Source organism: Austrofundulus limnaeus, unplaced genomic scaffold (assembly GCF_001266775.1).
Source record: "Austrofundulus limnaeus strain Quisiro unplaced genomic scaffold, Austrofundulus_limnaeus-1.0 Scaffold14, whole genome shotgun sequence".
NCBI classification, from domain to species: Eukaryota; Metazoa; Chordata; class Actinopteri; order Cyprinodontiformes; family Rivulidae; genus Austrofundulus; species Austrofundulus limnaeus.
The window spans coordinates 3,417,906-3,440,746 of record NW_013952416.1 but is presented as its reverse complement, the minus strand read 5'-3'; the positions used below and the strand labels follow the sequence as shown (position 1 = coordinate 3,440,746).

General features: G+C 35.0%; 1 protein-coding gene across 1 annotated transcript in view; it reads left to right on the top strand.

Annotated features, from left to right (window-relative positions):
- grid2 (glutamate receptor, ionotropic, delta 2) overlaps positions 1-22,841 on the top strand; it is a gene marked incomplete in the record, with an annotated part of 448,996 nt that overhangs the window by 300,016 nt on the left and 126,139 nt on the right. The window contains 1 exon segment of the mRNA XM_014002727.1: positions 18,783-18,884. Within this exon segment, the coding sequence (XP_013858181.1) occupies positions 18,783-18,884 (102 nt within the window).

The following is a 22,841-nucleotide window of genomic DNA, read 5'->3' as shown; positions in this document are numbered from 1 at the left end:
ATATATATATTACCTTCTGTCAAACAAAACCCATGAGAAATGCATCTTAATGCAGCGTCAAACAAAGACATCTATTGTGTAAACAGTTTGGGTGACACTAAGCGATTGCCTGGCAGCTACTCATCTTATTTTCTGTTCAGACAAGCCAGGAAAAGTTTTATCCCGGGGAACTCTACTATCAATACTGTTTCATCTCCAAGTCAAAAGTGCCGTAATAAGGAAAGTAGAATAGTCACATTTGTTTTTAAGAAAATGCTGCTTCTGTGATTGGTAGTTGGCTGCACATAAGGAGTTCTGAAATCTGGAATTGATGCATAACAGCAGCAGAAGCATATGGATCACATGGATTCTATGATTATCATGTGATTTGTTGGGGAAAAAAAAGAAGGGAAGGATGGCCACAGTGATTTGTACTCAGTTCTCACTCAGACCTCTTTGGATACCAGGCCTCCACSTTCTTTGATTTACTTTAACAGATGTAATGATGTATTTATGATATATGCCTCTATGCATTTTGAATTTTAACATTTAAAATTTATTTTAGAGTGTAGGCTACTCTAGAGTCATTGAAATGGTTAATGAGTGTGTATTTTTGCAGACCATCATGCAGTTCATGCAAAGGTTTTGTGGCACGTTACAATCCTTGCATTTTACTTCTCCAGGCTTAAAGTGGTCTTCAGGCTCAGGATATAGCCATTTTTAATTTTATTTTTGTCAAGCTCAGTCTTGTTTTGAGAGGACTTTCCATGAAATACCTTTGTTTATTTTTTTCTGGTAAGCCACTTATTTTTGACCTACAAATCCTTCATGCATGAAATCACTCTATTCAAGGAAGTGTTCTTTGTACCTGTGATAAAAATGTTAGTCAACTATGTATTCATAAATTGGTATTTTTTTAAATTGTAATTATTTTTACTATTATTATTTATACCATTTATTTYTACCCAATTTCTTTAGCTGCATCTACAAAGATTGAAAAATACAAAATCACTTAACAAGCACATTTCATTTTTGCTTCAACAATGGAACTCTTAAAGAAATAATTATTAAATTTTAGAATATTGATGTTCAATGAAATAGACTGGATCGTGTTTTTGCAATTTTTTTTCTCTTAAAGTTTAAGCAAATGTTTTTTTCCAGATACTGTTTATGACTTCACGTTTCTTTTAGGCCTGACACTTCTTCCATTGTTCTCCACTTGTGGGTGTTACAATATGTTCTAAAGACARGCTGCATGCATTGCCAAGACAATTAAAAAAAGAAAGCAGTAAGTTTGGCACTTGAGTTTCGAGCAAAACATTAATAAATGAGGTAATAGTAAGACCTTTTACACAATACTAAATGTAAAATCTTTAAAATTGTTTGCTATTGTAAAGAATGTTTATTGTTTTTAGCCAAGGTGGAGCACAACTGCACTGAGGACAATAAAGCACAAAAAAATCCACAGTTTTCAATGACAAGTTACAAAATTATTTTGGTTTGGGTGGACACAAAGATTAAGGGAAATGAAATCAAGTTGCGGCCCCATTTTAGCTCTCAGCTTTTTTGCAGAAATCACAGGCATGAATGAATGGGTGAGAGAAGGACTGATCAGCGAATGGAAGAAAGGAAAAGGTGAATCTGGAAATAATGTGTCTTGTCAGTGTGGATAATCTTTTCTATATACAGTAGCATCTACATTGATGGATGAATAAAAGGAGTATGTATATGAACAAGAGCGGACCTGGTAAACATTTTACTGAGGTAGCAAATGACAGAATGATTAGCAAAGCTATTAAAAAGAAAAAGCAGTGATGTCTGATACCAAAGTCATGTCCTTGTGTCAAACACACCATAGATTTAACGACTGGGTTAACAGGCCTACAGATAATAGAGACGCAGACCTCTGCCAATAATATGAAGCAGGATTGAAACTCTACAGGGGTGAATGGATTGATCATGGATTATCAAACAAGGGAAAGGATTAGAGGCTGTGAATCGTGACATATGGTGGGGATGGTGATTAAATACTACGAGCCCAAGTAGCAGCCCGAACATCATGCATAAATAATACCGCTCTAACAAGCTAAACCAATAAATAAATAAATAAATAAATAAATAAATAAATAAATAAATAAAAGAACATGTGGATAGTGATCAGAAGTCAGTAAGACGGTTATAAAAGCTTTAGTCACTTTAGAAAAAGACAACTGCCAGGTGTTGCAGGTACAACAATGTGTTGCATGGCTCTATTCTAAGGTATAAACTTCCTCCAGAGGCTAATCATGGTCTACTCACTCTTGCACCGCATAGTCAGTAAATATTGGCCCAAACCTATTAAAACATCAGCCAATTATCTCCCTCACAATTACTAAGATCAAACTCTCCACATAATGTTATTTTTTCACCACATCACAGTCTACACTTGCCTTAATGAGATTTCTCTAGACAGCAGTTAACCCTCAAAGACCGATGTTGCTAAACAAATAAATCACTGTAAGACATTTTAACTCACCTGTTTTAAATAGTTTGCAACAATAGACTATTAGGTTTAATTTCACCATTTACCATTAATCTGACAGCTCAGGGTTTGAAATAATTTATTTTCTCTTTTTTTTTCACAAAGCACATGGAAGAAAATTAGGATTATTACTTTAGTCACTTTTCAAATTGACTTTATGTCTGAAAGTTTTAATTCAGCAAAAGTACTAACACAAAATTGCAAGATAAGCCTAAAAGGCTGAATCAGAAGTTTTTTGGGTGTCGGAGTAAACCCTGCCAGCTGTGCTTTTTTTTAGATTAGTGGAAGGAGAAACAGTCATAAAGATGAAATTCAAAAATTTCACTGTGTATGCTAACAACTCAGCATGTGTGCTGCTGGAGTAACGTTCTTCAGTGCCACATATTTTTATTGTTAATCAAAGTGGCAGCCATCAGTTTCTTTCATTGCCTCTTGCAGATGTATTACTTTTTGATGGAACTGGATGAAAGCCAGTAATGACGACAATCCTGAAAATCCTGTGATTGTGTCTTTGTGAAGCACATTTGCTCAAGTTCCTTCAATTTCTTGCTTTAGGAAGAAAATGTGGCTTTTATCTCTCTTGTTCCTCTTCAGCACATTCTGTACGTCCTCATCCAACTTCCTGCAGTGTAGTGATGGCTGGTCTTATTTTTTATTTGTATTTTTTCTTGTCTCCATGCAACAGAAAAACTGCATAATAAAGTGGTAATGAAATTGTAAAACAAATATTACAATAGTCTTTGCAGCATCTGCAGAGTGACCACAGCTGCAACACAAAGTGTGACAAATGCTTCAACGACGTGATTTTTTTTTTCAAAAACTTAAAAACTTATTGGGATTTTATCCACAATAAATATATTTGTTACCCTTACCTTTCATGTCTATTTATTTTCTGATTTGTCTTCCATGCACACAATCATAGAAACACATATCACTCTGACTCACATCCACCACAGCCTATATTAGTCTACTCAAGAACTGAATACCAAACATTCATATCACTGATAATCTGTGAGTGAATAACTGCATGTTTACAGTCGATCCTCTCATGGGCTGTATGAGCAAGGAGGATTTACGGTGTGTGTTTTCCTGTGTGTGTTTGTGGTTACACATCCTGAGGTGATTACAGAAGGTTCAGTCAGTGATCCTCCAAAAACCATTCTCCATGTCCCACATTTTGTCAGCTCCTCATTGTATTTCCTCCCTACTTCATCGTGAAAAGTTAAACCCAAACTGGAAAAATGTGTTAGTTTTTTGCAAACTAATTACTTTTATAGCACTTTCAGTTTTTATATTAATATCAGGGTCAATATTTGCACAGTAACACTACTTCTTGTCACATTGTTTATCTGTGTGCTTAATTTACGAGACGTGTAGATTTCTATTCCCCACATTTGGATTTCAGATTTACTTTTCTACCTTCATTTATTAGCTCTTCTCCTTTTGGACTGCAGTTTTTTTTTTCTTTTTCATAAATTTGTACTCTGTAATGTTCTCTTTTTCTGTCTTTTGGTTTCCCCCCTCTTTCTTTCTGCCAGCAAGGCCTGCAGGCTTTCAGCAGCTTTACAGCATGTAAACCTCGGATTACAGCAACCAGCACTGCATGCCTCTTTGGCTCACAAGTACATGTGTGTGAATATACACCCACACATACACACGCATCCAAGGTATTTGCATACCCATAAACACACCTGTACCTTAAYGACAAAAATAAACAACTTATTGGTTGATTTCTTATAGCTGTTTACCACATTTACTCTCAACCTCTGTGGTCCTGACTTCAACAGTTAAGTCAGTTCAAAATAAATACAATGATTAGGTTTATAAACTGTGAGCTAAACTGAATATACTGTATATATATATATATATATATATATATATATATATATATATATATACATACATACATACATACATACTGTGGGCATATTCTACCCACAGTTGGCTGCTTAACATTTCTTACATTGTTAATATAGAAAATATGGAACTTAGACCTAATTTTACTTCCCTCATCATCTTTCCATTTTTTCCGTCTTCTTCTGTTCCAAACRTCAGATCTCCATCTGTTTGTCTGAAACTTTTGTCTTTGTGCTTCTCAAGTGTCACGTTATGAAAGAGATCAAACATTATGTTGTTCCAACAAAGACAGTTCTTAGATATACCTGTTTCAGAGACAAAATTTCAGTCAAAAGGAGGATCCTTAGTGACAGATGACAGAATGGAATATGTGTGTAMTAATGAGAGTGTAGGACAGCTGAGAAGTGAAGTCTGCCAAGTGTTTCCTTYTGCCAGAATGGTTGTGAAAAAAGGCCTTTCACTGTTCACGCATGTGACACACTCACAGTTACTTTGCAGATGTCAGTGTTCATTTCTTCAGAGTTTTGGTGTGTGGTATCCAGCAGCCTGCCGTCTTCCAAATCAGTCAGGGTTTTAAAGACTGAGTCATAGTGATGAAGTAAGTAACCAGGTCACTGAAATAGCTGACGGACTGCTCAGTGCACTGGGCTCATAGTTTGACCATTTGAAAACACCTTATGCTGTGCCTATTGATTTGCATGGGATTTATTTATTATTCTTTTGTGCCAACATTAAAATTAAAAATAATAAATACTGATAGCTACTCATGTTCAATTTAAATATGAAACAGAAGGCTTCAGTAATAAACACTATACAATTATAACTRAAATTATGTTAATACAGAGGTTTTCTAATTGTTAGAAAATAAACCAAGTAATCACAGCATTTTTAAATTTGATGTCAAATGATGTGTTTTTCGTAAACACGTTGAATGACGTTTTATGCTTAAAGTTTTTAATAAATCTTACAAAAAGCCAGAACACAATTATGGACTATCATGCAAATATGAGTGAAATTACAGGCTATGGTTTTGTACCAAATCCCTTTATGGTTGGCATTTTTAAGAATGTTTCTCCTCATGCTAAGGCAACACAAACATGCAAAGAGTATGCTGCAATGTTCTACAAAAAAGATRTTGTTTCTGTGGCACAACAAATGTTCAGCATGTGGTGTGCTGCTGCCCAGTATACAGTTATCAAATATAGAATATAGTGAGGTCTGAGTGAAGAAAGAACAAATGAACGACATTAAAAAAGTATGATATAGACTCAATTTTTAAAATCCATGTCTTTTGTGTTATTTTTTATGAATTAAAAGCAAAACAGCAAGATACGTAATGATATTGCTTCCTTTTGGCTCTCAACACACATGATGGTGACCCCACTACACTCTCCATGACCTACACTACCTATTAAAATGTAGCTGAAATGTGGAAAATTTGGAAAATATTAAATGTGAAGGCAATCATGACAGTGTTCCGCTTTTGGAACTTGCCAAATCTATYTWTTTTTTTCCTGCRATTACCCACATTTTCAACATGTTCTCCTGCAGCCTCACTACACTCTGTGCCCATCCTGGTAAAATGTCCTCGAACCACATCAAAAATGCAAATGCAAGCTATAAAATCCATGCTAGCAAGAAYCTACCTTCACAAAAATCACATCAACACACTTTTATTCCCACTTGTCGTGATCATAAATAGTTTAGGTATGAGACGCTTGTCCAGTCCTACTTTAAATTCTCAAAAAATAAAAATAAAAATCACAAGTGTGCGCAGATCATACATATACGATGATACCCTGCCATTCAGGACCCCGTGTTTGTGCATGCTCAAAACCATTGTCGACTTCTCATACTCTGTCATTTGCAGTGGAAAGCTCAATGTATTCTTAGTTCTCACCAGAAAACCTTATCAGAGCCCGTCAAAGAACATACGCTCTCTGGCTGACTTTTTGGATGATTTCAGGGTTGTCATCCAGTGTGGTGGAAGCCTTGGAGAGTAAAACCTCCACAGTTTAGCGTTGACCCAGAAAATAATTACTTTTAGAAGACTGTGTGAAAGCTTGTCAATGTCAGGATGGATCACTTGTCAATGTAGATTTCTTATTGTYGTGTTCCTTTGATTAAAAAAGTGTCAGCAGACAAAAAGTAATGTTCTGCATCTTTTCTCTCTGGTGGTGTGAATCCACCCTCCTAAGGCACATTCTCCATTCCATTATTAAACACATGTGCATGTGTAATTTCTAACCCCACATGTATGTGAGAGTAGAATTTATATCCCAAGTATTACTTTGATTTTTACAGCTCAACTTTTCTGAGCTGTTCTTTATTTTTATTTTGTACATTTACATRGTTTCCTCCTTGCTTATAAAATATATTTTAATCTAAGTAAACTCTCTAGGTGGAACATTGCTTTTCTTAGTTACATGTAAGGGATGTGGGGAAAAATAAAACACATCAGAATTATTGTAATGTGTTGATCATCACTCTGTCAGCGTTTCACTCACCTCACAGTCTGATTTCAGAGGTAAAAGCAAGACTCATAATTTTCTGATCTGCTTGTCAGCACTCACCACAGCCACATGGGAAACACAGAGCAATGATGGAAGACGTAAAGAGGAGTTTAAATAGATATCACATATAGAGTTAGATTTTTTTAGGAGAATCTGGCAGATCATTTTTCAGGTAAAAGTTTAAATCCCAAGTCTGACACTTCTAATTTTGTTTTTTAAACATTGGTAATTGAAAAAGTGAATTCGATTAAAAATATATATAGGTATTACAATCTTCTTTTTTATACAAATTAGTTTTTTTCTTATACCTTTTCTCATTGTTTTGACAATTAATTTCTAAACAGTACAATCATAGATAACGACACACATCATGTAATAATTATAAAATGTTTTTTATGTTTCTGCATGGTTTAATTTATGGAATCAAATGTAACAATATTTTTTTATTGCTAAATATATCTGAAACATGGGTTAATTGATTAAAAAACTTTTTCTAGGAAGTCATTACATGAAGATTGTTTTTAATTGTTTCATAAAGCATTTTTTCTTTGTCAATTAAAAACTGGCAAACACTAATTTAAGAGATAATTTATTAAACTTTCCATTTAAAGTTTTATATTTAAAAGCAATCAAGGCCCAAACTTGGAATTGGATGCAGACAACACACTTAGGCTAACACAATCTGACATTTCCAACAATTCAAGCTGGCTGTAACAACCTGCAGCTCAGCTGGGAAATCAGAGCAGAGCTTGTTGTTAATGATTGATTTGTATAGACTGTGGTCTTTGTTTGGCTGCAAGTTGCTGTGCCTGCTGTGATTCTATGAGGAAGCGAGGTTGAAGAAATGTTATCTAGCTTAGTCAAAATGTATCAGAGCAGGTCCTGAACAAATTATCTAACACCAATAAACTTAATCTCATTTGCGATTTGCTTTTATCTATTTTCTTCTTTGCTTGTTGGCATTTTCATTATGGTTTCTTTGAAATTCTATGCAAAGAGAAACATATTAAAAAATTTGACATGTTTTAGGTATATTGCCACATACTGGCAGGTCCTGAACATCTAATAACAATAAATTCGATCTCAAATGCTGCTCATTTTTAACCATTTGGGCATTTTTTTATGGTCTTAGATGGATTTTTGTTAGAATTAGTTTTTTTTCCTAAACATTTTGAATGCTTGTACTGACTGACGTATGGATTGGTGCCTGAACATTTGTTCACATTGTGACTTTGTACAAAATATCTTTTTTTAAAAATTTACCTTTTTTTGCAGAAATGTGTATTAAAACTTGCAACAGCCTTTGTTACCTCCACCAAGGGCGAGGTAATGTTTTCAGTCGCGTATGTCTGTCTGTCCATCTGTCTGTCTGTCTGTCGTTCTGTCTGTGGACAACATTTCTCAAAAACTTATGGATGGATTGTCATGACATTTTTACCACATGTGGGTACTGGGCCAAGGAACATACCTTTAATTTTTGGTGATGTTCTGGATCACGATGCAGATACAGGATTTTTTTTTTCTTTTAACACTCTGAGATCGGCAAAGCTGTGATGCTTTCACAGGGCTTCTGTTAAAAACAGTGAGCTGGATTGGACAGCACGGACTTCAAACTTTCTAAAAGTAATGTTAAAACCACATTTAATGATGAATATTTTTTGCCATAATGTGTGCATTCACAGAACGTTTGTGACCAGGAAGTGCGTGACTGCACCATGAAACCTATTTTTCCCATTTCATCAAACACACCACATTTCCGAAACAACCAATCAAAACAGTTTCTTGCTACTAGGCTTGTAAACAGAGAGCTGCCGGGCCTCAAAGTTTGGAGACGGGGAGAGCCAGGAAACACTTTATAAAGAGAGTCAAACCATTACAAACTCATACAAGGGGATAAAACAGACGTTTTACATGGTGAAATGTGACTGATGAWAACTTAGGAGCTTAATCCGACACCAGTTTGACGATGGATATCGTCGGGTGACGAGTATGACTTTTTTTTCCACATTGGACTCCACCAAGAATAAATTCTGTGCATACTGCCTGCTTAAATGTTCACTAAGTCAGAACTTATTTGGCAAATGTGTTTCCATCTCTGCTTTTGTGCATCAACTCTTACAGGATGGGGAAAATTGGTCTTGGCGGAGGTTTGCACTCTCCGAGTGCGTCTGGTTTAAAATTGTTTATAACACAGGAGCAATATTCTAAATATCTTGACCTGTTTTAGCTTTAATTGCCATGCACATTCGATGTGGCATTTTTACAAAAATAATAAAAAAAACACTATGCCACGTTACAGCATGCATTTGTATTCTAACATTTGCTAAGACTTTATATTGATTTGACATTGACTTCATGCCAGCAAATCCATGTGTGAAAATAATATATCATCCAGCCTGATAGAATTGAATTCTGTTTACAGTTATATCTCAGTGGATCTTGGCATTGTCATCTACTGCACAATCATTACCAAAACCTGCTCATACTGTTAAAGTAGAGCGAAGCTGCTTGCTGCATCAGTTTAATTTTATTGACTTGTTTCCAGCTAAAACATATTAACTGCAGTACTTTTCCAATGGGTGGGCCTCTTGCCGATGTGCTTTGTCATATCCAGGTGGTGTTCCTGAAAGAAGCTTTTACTGAGAATTTGCTGAGTTAGAGCAGCAGACACAGAGCCATGTAGCTGACACCAGCTTCACACTTTGACACCAGACCCTTTGTTTCCTATTTTTAATTAATGTTAACATGAATGTAGAATCAAAACTGATTTAAAATATGAGAAAAAAATATTAAAAACAGTGAAGCCCCAAAACCTTTATAATAGACTGTTTATGATTTAATAGTAGATTTACAGAAATAGTGTTTTTTTGTACAATGTAGGTAGGTGTCTCTGGTCTTGAAATGCAGATGGCGTCAAGAAGGGCCTCTGATGTAATACACTTCAAAATCTTTAGTTTGAGTTCATTTCCTGTGGTGACCCCTGCAGTGCGGAGCAGAATAAAAAAAAAAAAAAGAAAAACAAAAAACATGAATTTGGTAATGACGATGATGCCTTTATTGTCATTGTACAGAGCACAATGAAATCACATTCAAAAATTTGGTTTATAAGTATAACCCTGTGAGCATTTAGACCCATTTATACTCCTTCCACACAAAACAAGGCATAAGAACTTGTTCAGTCTGTGGGCCTAAATGGAATAGGTGCAAGGTTGGTACCTCTGTTTTTTTTAGCCATAACAAATTCCACACTTGTTGGAAGGTATTCCACAAGGTGTTTCAGTGAGAATTTGAGCTCATTCTTTCCGTAGAACATTTATGAAGTCAAGTACCTATGCTGGAAAAAGGCTGGAGTTTAATATCCATTCCAGTTCATCCCAAAGGTACTTGATGGGGTCAAAATTAAGGTTTCGTGCAAGTCAAGTTTTTCCCCTCCAAACTCATCAAACCATGTTTTAATAATCTTACTTGGTGCACTGGGACACAGTTATGTTGGAATAGAAAAGGGTCTTTTTGCAAAGCTTAACACTGACCAAAATGTCTTGGTATTCTGGAGCATTAAATCACCCATTACTGAAGATGGGGCCTGACCCAAACATTGTCTGAAACACATCCAACACTTAGCAGGTGAGATTAAATACTTTTGTCCATATGATGTAATTTTTAAAAACAAAGAATAATTTTATAGATCTCTTGTCTAATTTTATAATGGTTTTGTTTTATTCTTGTTTTTATTTTATTTTATTTTATTTTATTATGGTATGGTTATCTTTTATATGGCAGAACTGTACTTTGGAAAACCTCAGTTGTTACAGTTAACTTTATAAATAAAATTTCACACTAACCGTTACAAAAAAAACTTTGTTTCTAATACTAAATGTAATTATAACTGTTTAGCAAAACCTTCATAAATGACTGAATAAATAGTGTTTATCTTTTCAACTGCCGTTATAGAGAGTTATCCAAGAGCGGAATATTCCACTTATTGTTGCAATCATTTTGGCAAGGCATGAATCAGTCGGTTTGATTGCTTTAAACACAAAAACACTCCAGAAAAACGTCTGCATTATGTATGACACCCCCCAGTGCACCATGTGATTACAAGAATGAAAGGGAAACAAGAACTCAGGGAGCACTTTTTTATTTATTTTTTTATGAACCACAAAAAACATCTGGATTTCTGTGTCAGGAAAAAAAAAAACATTTTGCTTCTTTTTTTAGACTGTTGTTCAGAGTCACCCATCAGCAGGCTCAGGTCTATGCATCAACGTTTCAGAGGTGCTTTGCATTATCCATTTTCACTGTAATGAAACTGGAAGAAAATAAGGTTCTTTTATCAAATGCTTTCAAGCTGAGTCTTAGATGCCTTCTTGCTGCCTCAGTGTGATTTGTGAACAAATCAAGGCTGCAGGGGGAGTCAACCCTCCCCTGCCTTTGTGCCAAGTGAGGTGGTATCAGAGTCGTGATGGTTGACATGTGAAAAGGTAAASTGGCTTTGCGGCTCAGGGATGTGATAAAGTGGTGATGGTCTTTGTGACCGGACGGACATGGGATTAACAACAACAAACATATTAATTAGCAAGGGAAGACTGATGATGACTCAGAGCAACTGTGTATGTGGTTTATTTATTTATTTATTTTTYTTGTTTAAAGCGGATTGCTAAATTGAGTTTGTTCATCATGTTTTAAAAATGATACAAGGGAGCTGTCAGTCACATAAAATGTCTAATATTCCACATCAATGCAGCAACTGGTCTACTGTTAGCATGGAGAAAGCATTGCTTTAAGGTCTGTGCTATTTTCATTTGTATTGTCTGAATATTCTGCTAATGAGAGAAAATGAAATAGACATTTTTTGTCTAAGTTATTGGGTTTTTTGCTTATTTAATTATGATTATTTTTTATCTTTTTATTATGTAAATGTATTTGCACTAAAGTGACAAACACTAATAAAAATGTCGGCATTTCACTTGGACAAGATATGTTTTTACAATATTAGCTGGCATATAACACCATTTATTAGTTATCTGCTAGCAAAAACTGTATTTTTTTCTAGTAATTGTTTTCCTGAAAAATCTGTTAGGGCCGTAGGCAATTGAGCAGAACAATGCCTATGTGCATTTCCTTTTATTTGTGTCCAGGTACAGCCTTTATAATAAACCTGTTTCACTACATTCAAGGTYGTGGGTGTGTGAAATGATGAAGGTGGAACTAGGAGACAAAGTTTATGCACTTTTTTCTTTATTCTCGTTTTACACTACTTTTCTATTTTGTAGTGTAAAACAAAACAACTAAAAGTGGAATTGAGTTTTGCTGTAGTGTATGTTGTGGCAAAACACCTGCAGTAAAATAGAAGAGAAAGGAAAAGAACAGAACATTTTGGGGACCTGGTTTCATGACAGAATGGATTAACATATTGACTATGAAATGGAGATTTGGCCGGTGGTTGTGCACTAATACCAGTGCCGTGCTGCTCCAAACTGGCCCTCTCTGCTGGCTGATGGAGAGAGATACAGCAGGGAAATGCTGGGACATTTCAGCTTTTTTTTTTTCTTAAAACATGTCTACGACCATTAAAATGCCTAAGGGTGTGAGAGGATGAGAGTGTGCCGACAATGAGGAGGAGAATAAATCTGGTCTATAGCTTGTATGTGTTTCTGTATGGCCATTGGTGCTTTACAGCAGCAGTAAGCTCATGAGGGTTTTGGCAGTCTTTAAACACGTTGCAGAGCTACGAAGGCTGCAGGAAACACTCTAGTGTTAAACAGGTGAAACGGTAATACAATAAATTAATTTAAGGGATGATTTCATACCATTCCGTCCCAAGTTACAAGTATAGAATGCTAACGTGGCTCACCGGGAGCTATGACTAGTTCACACCAGCAGGTCAGCATTGCTCAGGATCATAAAACTGACTCATTCCACTCCACTGTTTGTGCTCATGCTGTATGGGAAAATGTGTTGAGAAGAGATAATCCAAGCTTTGGTCCAGTTTCATAGGGTACTATAATGAACTGAAAACAGACTTTGACATATAATTGTGATATTTATTTATTCATCCTTTTTTTATCTTTGCAGCTTTCTGTGTGCATCGATTTTGTTTCAGTTGCAAATCTTTGTCAGTGTATTATTCACCTTACTCACCTCTATTGCTCAAAATGTCATCTGCTATTGATTGCATTTTGAATATGCTATGAGGCATTTGTGTAACAATCAGACTAAAAGCTACAGTTTGTTTCATTGTGTGCTTTCATGCGTTTGCCAGAGACAGAAGAAGTGATAGTTGAATGAAATCTTGAAGTACCCCTTTGAGTTTGTGCCTCCACATCCCAAACAGCATGTGGGGTTTATGTTTGTGTGTTTGTGTGTAGGACAGGTGGGTGAGTTCTGTTGAGTGAAAAGGTTTTGTTGTGACTGTAAATGACTCTTTTGTCCTCCCACAGCACTGGTCGATGGTCCAATTACTTTTAAATGTGTGTAGTTACACATCCCTTGATGTAGCTAAGGTCCCTCTGTGCACTTCTGTTTGTGAAAGGCTTTGGTYAGGATGGAGGTGTGAAAGTTACAAAATTATTTTTTTCCAACAGCACCAAATATTGCTTGCTGTGTGCGTGTCTCTTTGTGTGTAGCTATTCAAGCAACTGCCCATTTATGTTGGGTTATTAGTTTAGTTTAGGTTATTAGGGTACATCCAGGGGCCATAAATGTGTTTACAAAATCCTACAGTGATGTGATTAAATGAGTTCCTCTTAATAGAAATTGCTGCACCATCCCTCATGTTTAGTGAATACAAACTTAAAATCTTCTGATATGAGCTCAGCTTTTACAGAGAATATTATATAAATACTTTTTTTAAATTATTTTTTTATTTTGGAAATTGAAGTTTGTTCAAATGTTGCAACATATCTTTTCCTTGACTTATCATGCTTTCAGGATGTCAAGAGGATGAAAGAGAGGAATTGTAAACAGTGATCACTCAATGTTATGAGTACGTTCATCTGAATTAAATAGCATATCAGATAAACATGTTRAAAGGCAGTGAGGTACATTATTTATATGTGTAGTGAATGGTAGCTGTGCTACCAATAAATGTTACCCGTAAAACAGGTAATTTAAATTATTTCAAAGCTGACAGCGGACATAGAGATTTGCACCCAAAATCGGCCTAAAATATAACTCATTTGCATAAACAGATTATTCAGAACTCTTGAACTTGTAAGAAAAGTTCACAGAAGGCCATTTGAGTATTAATTCAATTAACTTTTCTTAGATTCCAATGGTGGGTTTTAGATTGCTAATTGTGGCAGCTGAAAATATCAAATTTAGCTGTAACAAGCAAACAACCTGCAGATTTATAATTTCAAAAACTGAGATTTTCATTTTTACAAAAGCTAAAAAAAAATCCAGTTTGTAAGGAGACCTTGCTTTACTGACCAATCAACATAAGAAAAGAGATTTCTTAAAATGTAAAGTCACATGAACCATTTTAGGAGCAGAGGAAACAGAGGAAAAATTAGGCTGTCTTGATTTTGAAATTTTTTTATGAATAAATCTTACTCTGATCTTGAGTTTGTGCTCACAAGGCTTACAGTGCACAAGGGGTGAGTGTTSTTGCTAAGGTTCATTTACTTCCTTTTGACTTTTCATCACCTCTTCTCTAGGGCTTTAACTTAAAGTAAAGCACAATGGCAAACCGTGCTTTCTAATGCAGTTTTAAAGTCACATTTGTCCTGATTTATTTGTCTGTCTATTTTCACTTCTCATTAAGAAAACACTTTCCCTGATGCAGTTTTAAACCTGTTCCCTCTGTGCTGTTTCCCTGTAACCAAGGTAAATTAATCTGTAACAGTGTGTCTGTATTCCAGGTGTGCTTTGGCATAAAAGTATGCTTTCCTTTTTTTGCCACTGGCTTTCCCAGAGGCATTTGGCTGCATTGCATATCTTTTATTGATTATACATGGTCACATTTCTACAAGCACTTACAACACTGCTGTGTTGTGAAGCATGTTTTACAATGCCTCTACTCATCCCTGCTCATCACACTTCTGCATCTTATGTGTCTGCCTCCAAGAGAAATTCAATATAAATTCCATCCCTATGGATGTTTTTTTTTCTTCCAATGTGTTCTTGGTGTGTGTCTTGACACATGAACACTCTTTTCTTCTGAAAATGACACACTCATAATTATGTTGAACCTAACTAACTGGACAGAATCACAGGTTGCATTCYCGTATAGAAGAACAGAGATATTAAAAACACTTGACACACTATAATCAAAGGCTGTGTATAGGCATTGAGATCGTGGCAAGAAAAAAATACACTGAAGTTTTTCCTCTCTTTTTTGTGGAATTTTAAATAACTATGAGTTGGCTCACCATCAGAGAAAAAATATTACAAATACAGTTACATGTTTAGAAACAAACGGGGTAAAAAATAATGTATATTGTCATGCTAGCTCCACATCTCCACCTACAGGCTGAAAAAAAATAACAGCAAAAAATTTACCCATCTGTGTCTGCACAACTTGAATTAATGCAGATAGACATTTAGTGACTTACAATATTTGAAGTCACAATAATGCTGCGATGACTATTAGATTAACACTTTATACAGCAACCTCAATATGTACACCTGCAAATGTTTTGAATGATTTTGTTCACTGAAAACTGGGTGATTGTGGGTGAGGTCAATTAGCGCTGCATTAATGAAAATGAATAAGTAGGGTTGTATTTCCATGTGTAATGTCATAGTGCATGAAGCAATAAAGCCATTAGCAAAGTAAGAGTGTCAATCAAACAGACTGTGCATGTCTAACCAGCTGTGACAGGTCTCATCTGGTTGTGTCTATTAAAGGAAGCTACACTTTGTTATCAATAAGCTTTCAATAACAGTTGTTGGATATTTATTTTGGTGATGGAAATATCTGTTTAATATACTCAAGCTAATTCAGGTTAATAATTATCTGGTTATTAGTTAACAATACATCACTAGAATACTGAAATTGTGTCAAAGCTCTACATTTGTAACACGGTTGTTGCTGTTGGTGGACATTAGTCAAGCAGAAATATAAGGGCAAGAGAGGAGAATTAATTAGACGAAATGTTTTAAAAAACATCCCTGGAGATATGTGGAGTGGAGGACCTTTGAATGGACCTCATTATGTATTATTTAAACTAGGGTATTGTAAGTCATAACTCCTTGTGTCTTTTAATTTTCAAATCACTGCAGCTGCTGACATTTCTTTCTGTACAACCTTTGGTTTTAGTTGCTCCAAGCTGCCTGTGTTATTGATTTAAGCTCGACGTTAAATTGAGAGGCTGCCCACGTTTTTAGTAATTTAACTTTCAAACTATTTTCATCAAGAGCTCTTAAATGCTAATGATGCATGCAGGGTATTTTTTTTTTATCTCTGCAATGTCAATGTCATTGAACACATTTACAAACACAAACTTACTCAAAGAAGTGCACAAATGAAACAGCAACCTATGAAATAAAACACGTTTTCCTGTTATGTGGGATAGTTGAGCGATAAGTCGGCTGAAAAAATGCAAAACAGGTTCAACAAGTGTTTATTTAGATGGACTGGTTGTCCATCTAGTTGTGATACTTTATTTTTGTCATAACAAGAAGTTTCAAGCTACAAAGCTTATTCAGAATTATTCATTTTGATTAACAGAGAACAGCTTTTAAAAGCCATTGCAGACAGTGTTGTGGTTAAATAGACTGAAAATGGAGACTTTGCCCAAAACCTTTCTTTATAATGAACTCTAATTGAACTGTCTTTCTCTTAGTGGCCTATTAGTCAGCTGCACTTTCTTTATTACCGGTAAGTAATACAGCCTTTTTAATAAAAAAAAAAAGTTGCCCATTCACAAACTTTATGTCTACCAAGATAATGTCTGTGCTCTTCTTCTCAGAAATGCTTTTCTTTAAGTGTAAAAGAACATTAAGGAAAAAATGCTTCAAAAATGAGAAACAAACTGCTTTTGGATCCGTTTTACCATTTCTTTGGCTTCAAAAGTAAATTACTCAAAAGTTGTTAGAGTCAAACAATCATCTTTAATTTTAATCTGTTAAAAAATAGATTATCCTTCAGCATTCCTTCACCCTCCTGGTGGTGCCCTCAAGGGTCGAACGCAGCATCAGTCTTAACTTATGCGTTACTTTCCGCAAGGGCAGCAGGAGAGCTAAGCTTCTCTAATATGAGTGTGTGTGTGTGTGTGTGTGTGTGTGTGTGTGTGTGTGTGTGTGTGTGTGTATTATCCCTTTTTTTCAAACAGATGTCATGCTGTGCAAAGTTGTGTGTGTCACACTGCATTTTGTGCAGTTGTGTATTTGTCTTTGAATTTCAGACAGCTAAATCACTTATGTCTTTTTTTTTTCCTTTTTCTTTTTTTTTCTACTGGCTCTCTGTCTGCAGGGAGGGCGGTCTACTTTGATCTATGAAGCTAAAAATAATTTATTGAAAGCATGAGGCAGTACAGGGATTATATAATGTGTTCCAATGGAGAAGACTGGACATTTATGATGCAATTTGATACATATAAGTCTAGATCAGACCCAGGAGATTTGAGAAAATCAATAACATTTTAGCACTATTAGCGGCAAAATGTTTTAGTTTGTGTGACTGATCTGAGTTTTCACAAAAATAATATTTGAATTTAGCAGTTAAAGCAGCATATATTGGCTTTATAAGCAGTTGACTAATTATATATTTGTTTCTATGGAGCATGTGGTTTAGAAAGAAATGCTTATTAAAACATAAAATGAGTAGTTGTAAATATATATTTCACATGTAAAGTGTTCATGTGTTGTTCTTTGAATGTTTGGATTCTTCATCAAATATTCCACAAAGTGTTCTCCTGCATTATTTATGTTAAAAAAAAATACGGATTTGTTTCTGGAATAAAGCGTTTTCTATGTTTGACTTTTTGAAGAGCTTTGCATGAGAGACTTGTTTATAACATAAAGCAGCGATCATTACTTGGGGGTCTGTAAGCCATACTCCACTCACAGGTTCATTCTGCTTGGCCTGAAAAGAATCCTGTTAATAATACCCAAACTCAGTCAGACACAGTAATTGGTTCGCTCACTCACAGCACATGATCAGACGTGGATCAGAGACTGGCACAGAGTCATACAAAAATCTGCTGCCATTAGTGAACTATTGTTATCCGCTGTTCCATTACATTCATGGCACAGTAGATAACCAACTTCCACACTGCATTAGGGGCAAATTCTTGGTGTGTTTTAGAAAAAGGAGTATAGTCACGGTGTTACTCGAGAACATGTAATAACTGTTTCAGTTCTCAGAACTTTGCAGTTTGAGGATCATGACTCAAAAAAATGTAAAATGACTTCAGCTTCAGTTCTCTCATATCTTTGTCTATATCTATGTATCTACCAACATACAAATGCAGTATAATATAAATGTTCAACTATTGCACAAAACATTGTGACTCATTATAAAAGCATTACATATGTAGGGCTGCTGTGGCTACATTGCAGCTTACCATTATCAGTGTGTATGTATGGGTAAATGTCTGCAGTGTGACGCGCCTTGCAGTCCTTGGACTTGATACAGCGCTAAACAAATTCAGTCCGTTTGCCATTATTTACCCTGTTTTGAACTGGCATTGTACACCAGGCTGGGGCACAAAGGAAAGAAGGAAATTAAAAGTGGTAGAGTCATACCACACATGAGGTTACTGACTTCCAACAAACATAATGACATGGCTCATACTAGTACTTTATGTTGCAACTCAGAAAAATCATGTGATTTTCTAAAAAATAATTTATGCCTGAAACATCTTTGACCTTTTTTTTTTGTTCTTTATAAATTTAATACTGTATACAAAGATTTCTGCAAACCTAACTTTGTAATGTCCTTGTGCGTGTGTATGTGTGTGTTGCAGCTGGCCACATGGGACCCAGTTCATGGACTGAATGGCACTCTGACAGACAGAAAATTGGAAAATAACATGAGGGGAGTTGTGCTACGAGTTGTCACAGTTCTGGTGAGTTGGTGACCGGTGTGCAAACACGTGTATGCCTCCTATTTATTCCTGACCTCTATACACACATAGAAACAATCTGTTTCACCTCATGGAAAACCTGTTGTTCACACTGAAGAATGAAAATGAACTACTTTGACCTGCACTGTCATGTCAAAAATCAGCCTGCTGTTCTGTTGCATGTCTCTTTTTAGTTTTAGCCTTTTCTGTCACTCAACTACCTCTGCAGAGACACAGCAAAAAACATAATGAGAACATTTAAGAGAATAAAATGGAGGAAACGTTCATTTAAAAAAAACACTGAAAAGAAAAAAGGAGAATTAGAGAAATGTGAAAGATGAATAAAACAAAGCAAGGTGAATTTACTGATAGACAGAACCATTATCTCTTCATTATATTCCATTTAGACGTTTGACAGCAAGATGACAAAGAACATTGGAGCCTTGATGGTGGTGAGACCCCTGCTTATCAGCTCACTCTGTCTTGCCTGCAGCATTGATTTGATTACATCCTATAAGTGCTTTAAAGTTTTACTGCTGTGAATTCTTCATATCCTGTCTTTGAAGTGAGAGACAGAGAAAAGAGATAGATAATGCCCGACATGTTTGTTGCTATCCCCTTTTCCCTCTAGTTTATTTTGAAGTCTTTGATTTTCATCATCTTTAAAAGGAGAAGGGATATGGATTGTGTTTTTTGAATATCACTCCCTGGTGCTTTTCTCATCTCTGGAGTAGGTTGATGGTATCCAGTGATGGTAAAAGGTGTACTATTAGATTATGTCTTGCATCTCTGCTGCATCCTTTGTCTTCTGCCGCGCTGGTTGTGTAAATATGTTTGTACATGTTGCCTTAGTTGACTGATTTGGGTCTGAAGAACAAAAAAAATGATGTAGTGCTGTTTTTATCATATAATGGTTGTAGAGCACATGTTTTCTGTATGTCAGTGTGTATTATGTAAAGTTTTCTTAAGGTGCTTTTGGATTTTTATTTGAACTTTTTCTTCCAAAATAAATGCCTGTGAGATGCAAAGTCCTCATTGTTCTTAGCTGARGGTAATGTGTATGAATACACATTATTCTATTACCTTGTAGATCAATATTTTCAGTCTGTTCTATAATCTCAGTGTTGAATAGTTATTGAGTACTTAATCGGTAATCACATCATATTACTATTATTAGCACTGACTTTAAAGCAGTGCTATTGATCCACTTGCACTCTACTGATTGTTAGATGAATATTTAACAAGAATGTCTGCATAACTATAATTATTTTATTGTCTTCCTTGAGGCTCAGTGGAACAAATTGTTGTTCTCTAATGATAACAAAGCATATTAAACCTGGAAACGTGGTATCATCATTTTAAGCCTGTGCTTCAGTTTTCTGTTTGTTTGCAAGGAGTTGGATGTGCACAATTAAGAAATCTTAAATTATCAGTCACCCACTCAGCCTATTAATACTCTGATTCATCTTGAGTTCTTAGAATTACAGATTTTTTCTTTCTGTAATGTTTTGACTCTCCCAGCTTGCAATAGTGCACACTTGTAATGTTTTTCTACTGTATCTTTAAATGATAATTTTGCACCAGAAGTGTAAAATCAAAGACACATAAGTTCATTTTATTTAACCTAAATCCCCCTTTTTTATAATTAACAGTCCTTCGTGCCTTAGTCTGCCACCCAAAATAGCCTGTTGCTTTGCAAGGATAGTGTACATAAGATGTACATCATGCAAGTATAAAACCTCCAATTCCAATTGGTGTTATCAATAAAATTGTTGGTCACTAATGTGTTTTTCTTCTTTTTTGTTTTAAATAAATAAACTTACTACTCTACACTTCTGTTGTTAGTGAAAAATAGGGTGGGCCTCTAAATTTCTGCTTCAGTTGTAACTTCATAACTCATCTAAATTTTAGTACATACAGTTTGATTTTTTTATTTATTACTAGTGAAAAGTATAGTTTTGTTCCAGGGTGAGAATTGATTATTTTGCTTAATAGAAAAATAAAAAGAAAGAAAGAAAGAAAGAAAGAAAGAAAGAAAGAAAGAAAGAAAGAAAGGAAGAAAGAAAAAATGCTTAAAATATGTTGTTAAGCCCCACAAATATTCAAGAATCAGAAGAAAAAGAAAGTAGCCAAAAAATAAATAAATAAATAAAATAGAATAAAAAAGACTATGTTCACTTGTTCATTTTTGTTGTCAATTTAAAAAAGAATCACATTACCACAGCCCTATGAAATGGTGATTTACCCAAACAAAGGGCAACTGGAAGGCAGATTGTGGGATCCAACGTTGTTCATTAAACTTGCGGTAAACAGATAGAGAACAGAAGCCCAAACTGATGAAAAGCCAAATGACAGTGCTGATTAAGCTCCAAGCAGACACGACCAGCAGGGACAAGAGTACCGACTATGTACTGGTGGAGAACAAAGATGGCCCTGGGAGACTATGTATTGGACAAACTAACAATGAAGGAGCAACAGCTGAGTAGAAATTTTGAAGGGAAAAAAAGAATCAAAGCAAAATTCATATAAACCAGGAAGTAAAGCAGTTGGAATGTAAAAATAAAAAATAAATAAATAAATAAATAAATAAATAAATAAATAAATAAATAAATAAATAAATAAATAAATAAATAAATAAATAAATAAATAAATAAATAAATAAATAAATAAATAAATAAATAAATAAATAAATAAATAAAAAAATAAATAAAATAAAACAAAAGCCACAAAAGTGGTCACATACAAAGATTTAATACCAAAACCATTTTTACTAAGTAAAAAAAATTGAATCGCACACAATTTAAAACAAATACATTTAAATGAAGACCGATACATTTTAGTTAAACTGAAAAGGACCTGTTGATCCTGCATGTATTTCCTCAACTTGCAAAAATGTGCCTAACTTTTTATTTTTTTAAGTCAAAGATTTTGTTACATCATCCTATTACTGCAGGTGTAGTACGGTAACAAAAGTATTTTAATCCCAGCCAGTAAACAATGATATTAAAGAGACTGCTCATTAAACTCAGTTATTCCTAATGTTAAATTTTTTTTATAGAAGTGAATTGTTTAAAATGTAAAAATTCAAGCACGGGCCATGAATGGTCTGTGGTCTGTACCTTTGCATAAATATTGGGTCATAAAAATGATCCAATTTAAAGTGTTTTACAAGCATGAAAGATCATGCACTCAGTAACTAAACCTAAAATTTTTAGATTCATTTGTTGAGTTTTATTCTCATCTTCTTCATTGTTGTTTTCAACTTAATATATTTTCTTCTAACAATTTAAAGTTAAAATCTGATGCAGAAAATTCAAATGTTTTTAATATATGTTGTAAATAAGTCTTAAAAAATCATCAAATGACTTTGTCAGTGCTAGCATCCTGCTGGAAGCTTCTTTCAATGTCATTAATTTGTCTTTGTGAAAAGTCGCTCCTCATTCCCTCAATCATTTTTCTGAAAATGCCTAACGAGAACTGAGACCATATGTGGTCCTTCCGATCAAGAGGAGACAGGATGAACCTGTGCCAAAGGAATTACTGTAGAGTAGCATGCTGAGGGTGATTGGAAATTACAGATGGGGACAATATCCGGAAGATAAAGCAYAAATAGAAGAGAGAGTTTGTAGGATTCTGTGGATTGTGCAATGTTTTTAGTATGAGAGCCTAGACGGATTAATAGATGCAAGAAAATGTACATAGTTTCCTAGACATATCTTGAGCAGAAGCAGGGGGAAAGTCCGGTTTGGAAAAGTGCCAAATGTATGTTATAGCTGGTAAGTACGAGTAAGAAAAGGAAAGAACTTCAGAACCACAACAGAAAAAGAAGAGGTTAGCAAAAAGCAACATCAAGTGCAAAGTATAGAAGATAATCTAAAGGCCAGACCAAACTGTGCGCCCTGGGAATGTTTTTGTTGTTGCTGTTTATTGTGCATTGCTTCCAAAAGCTGAGATTGGAGA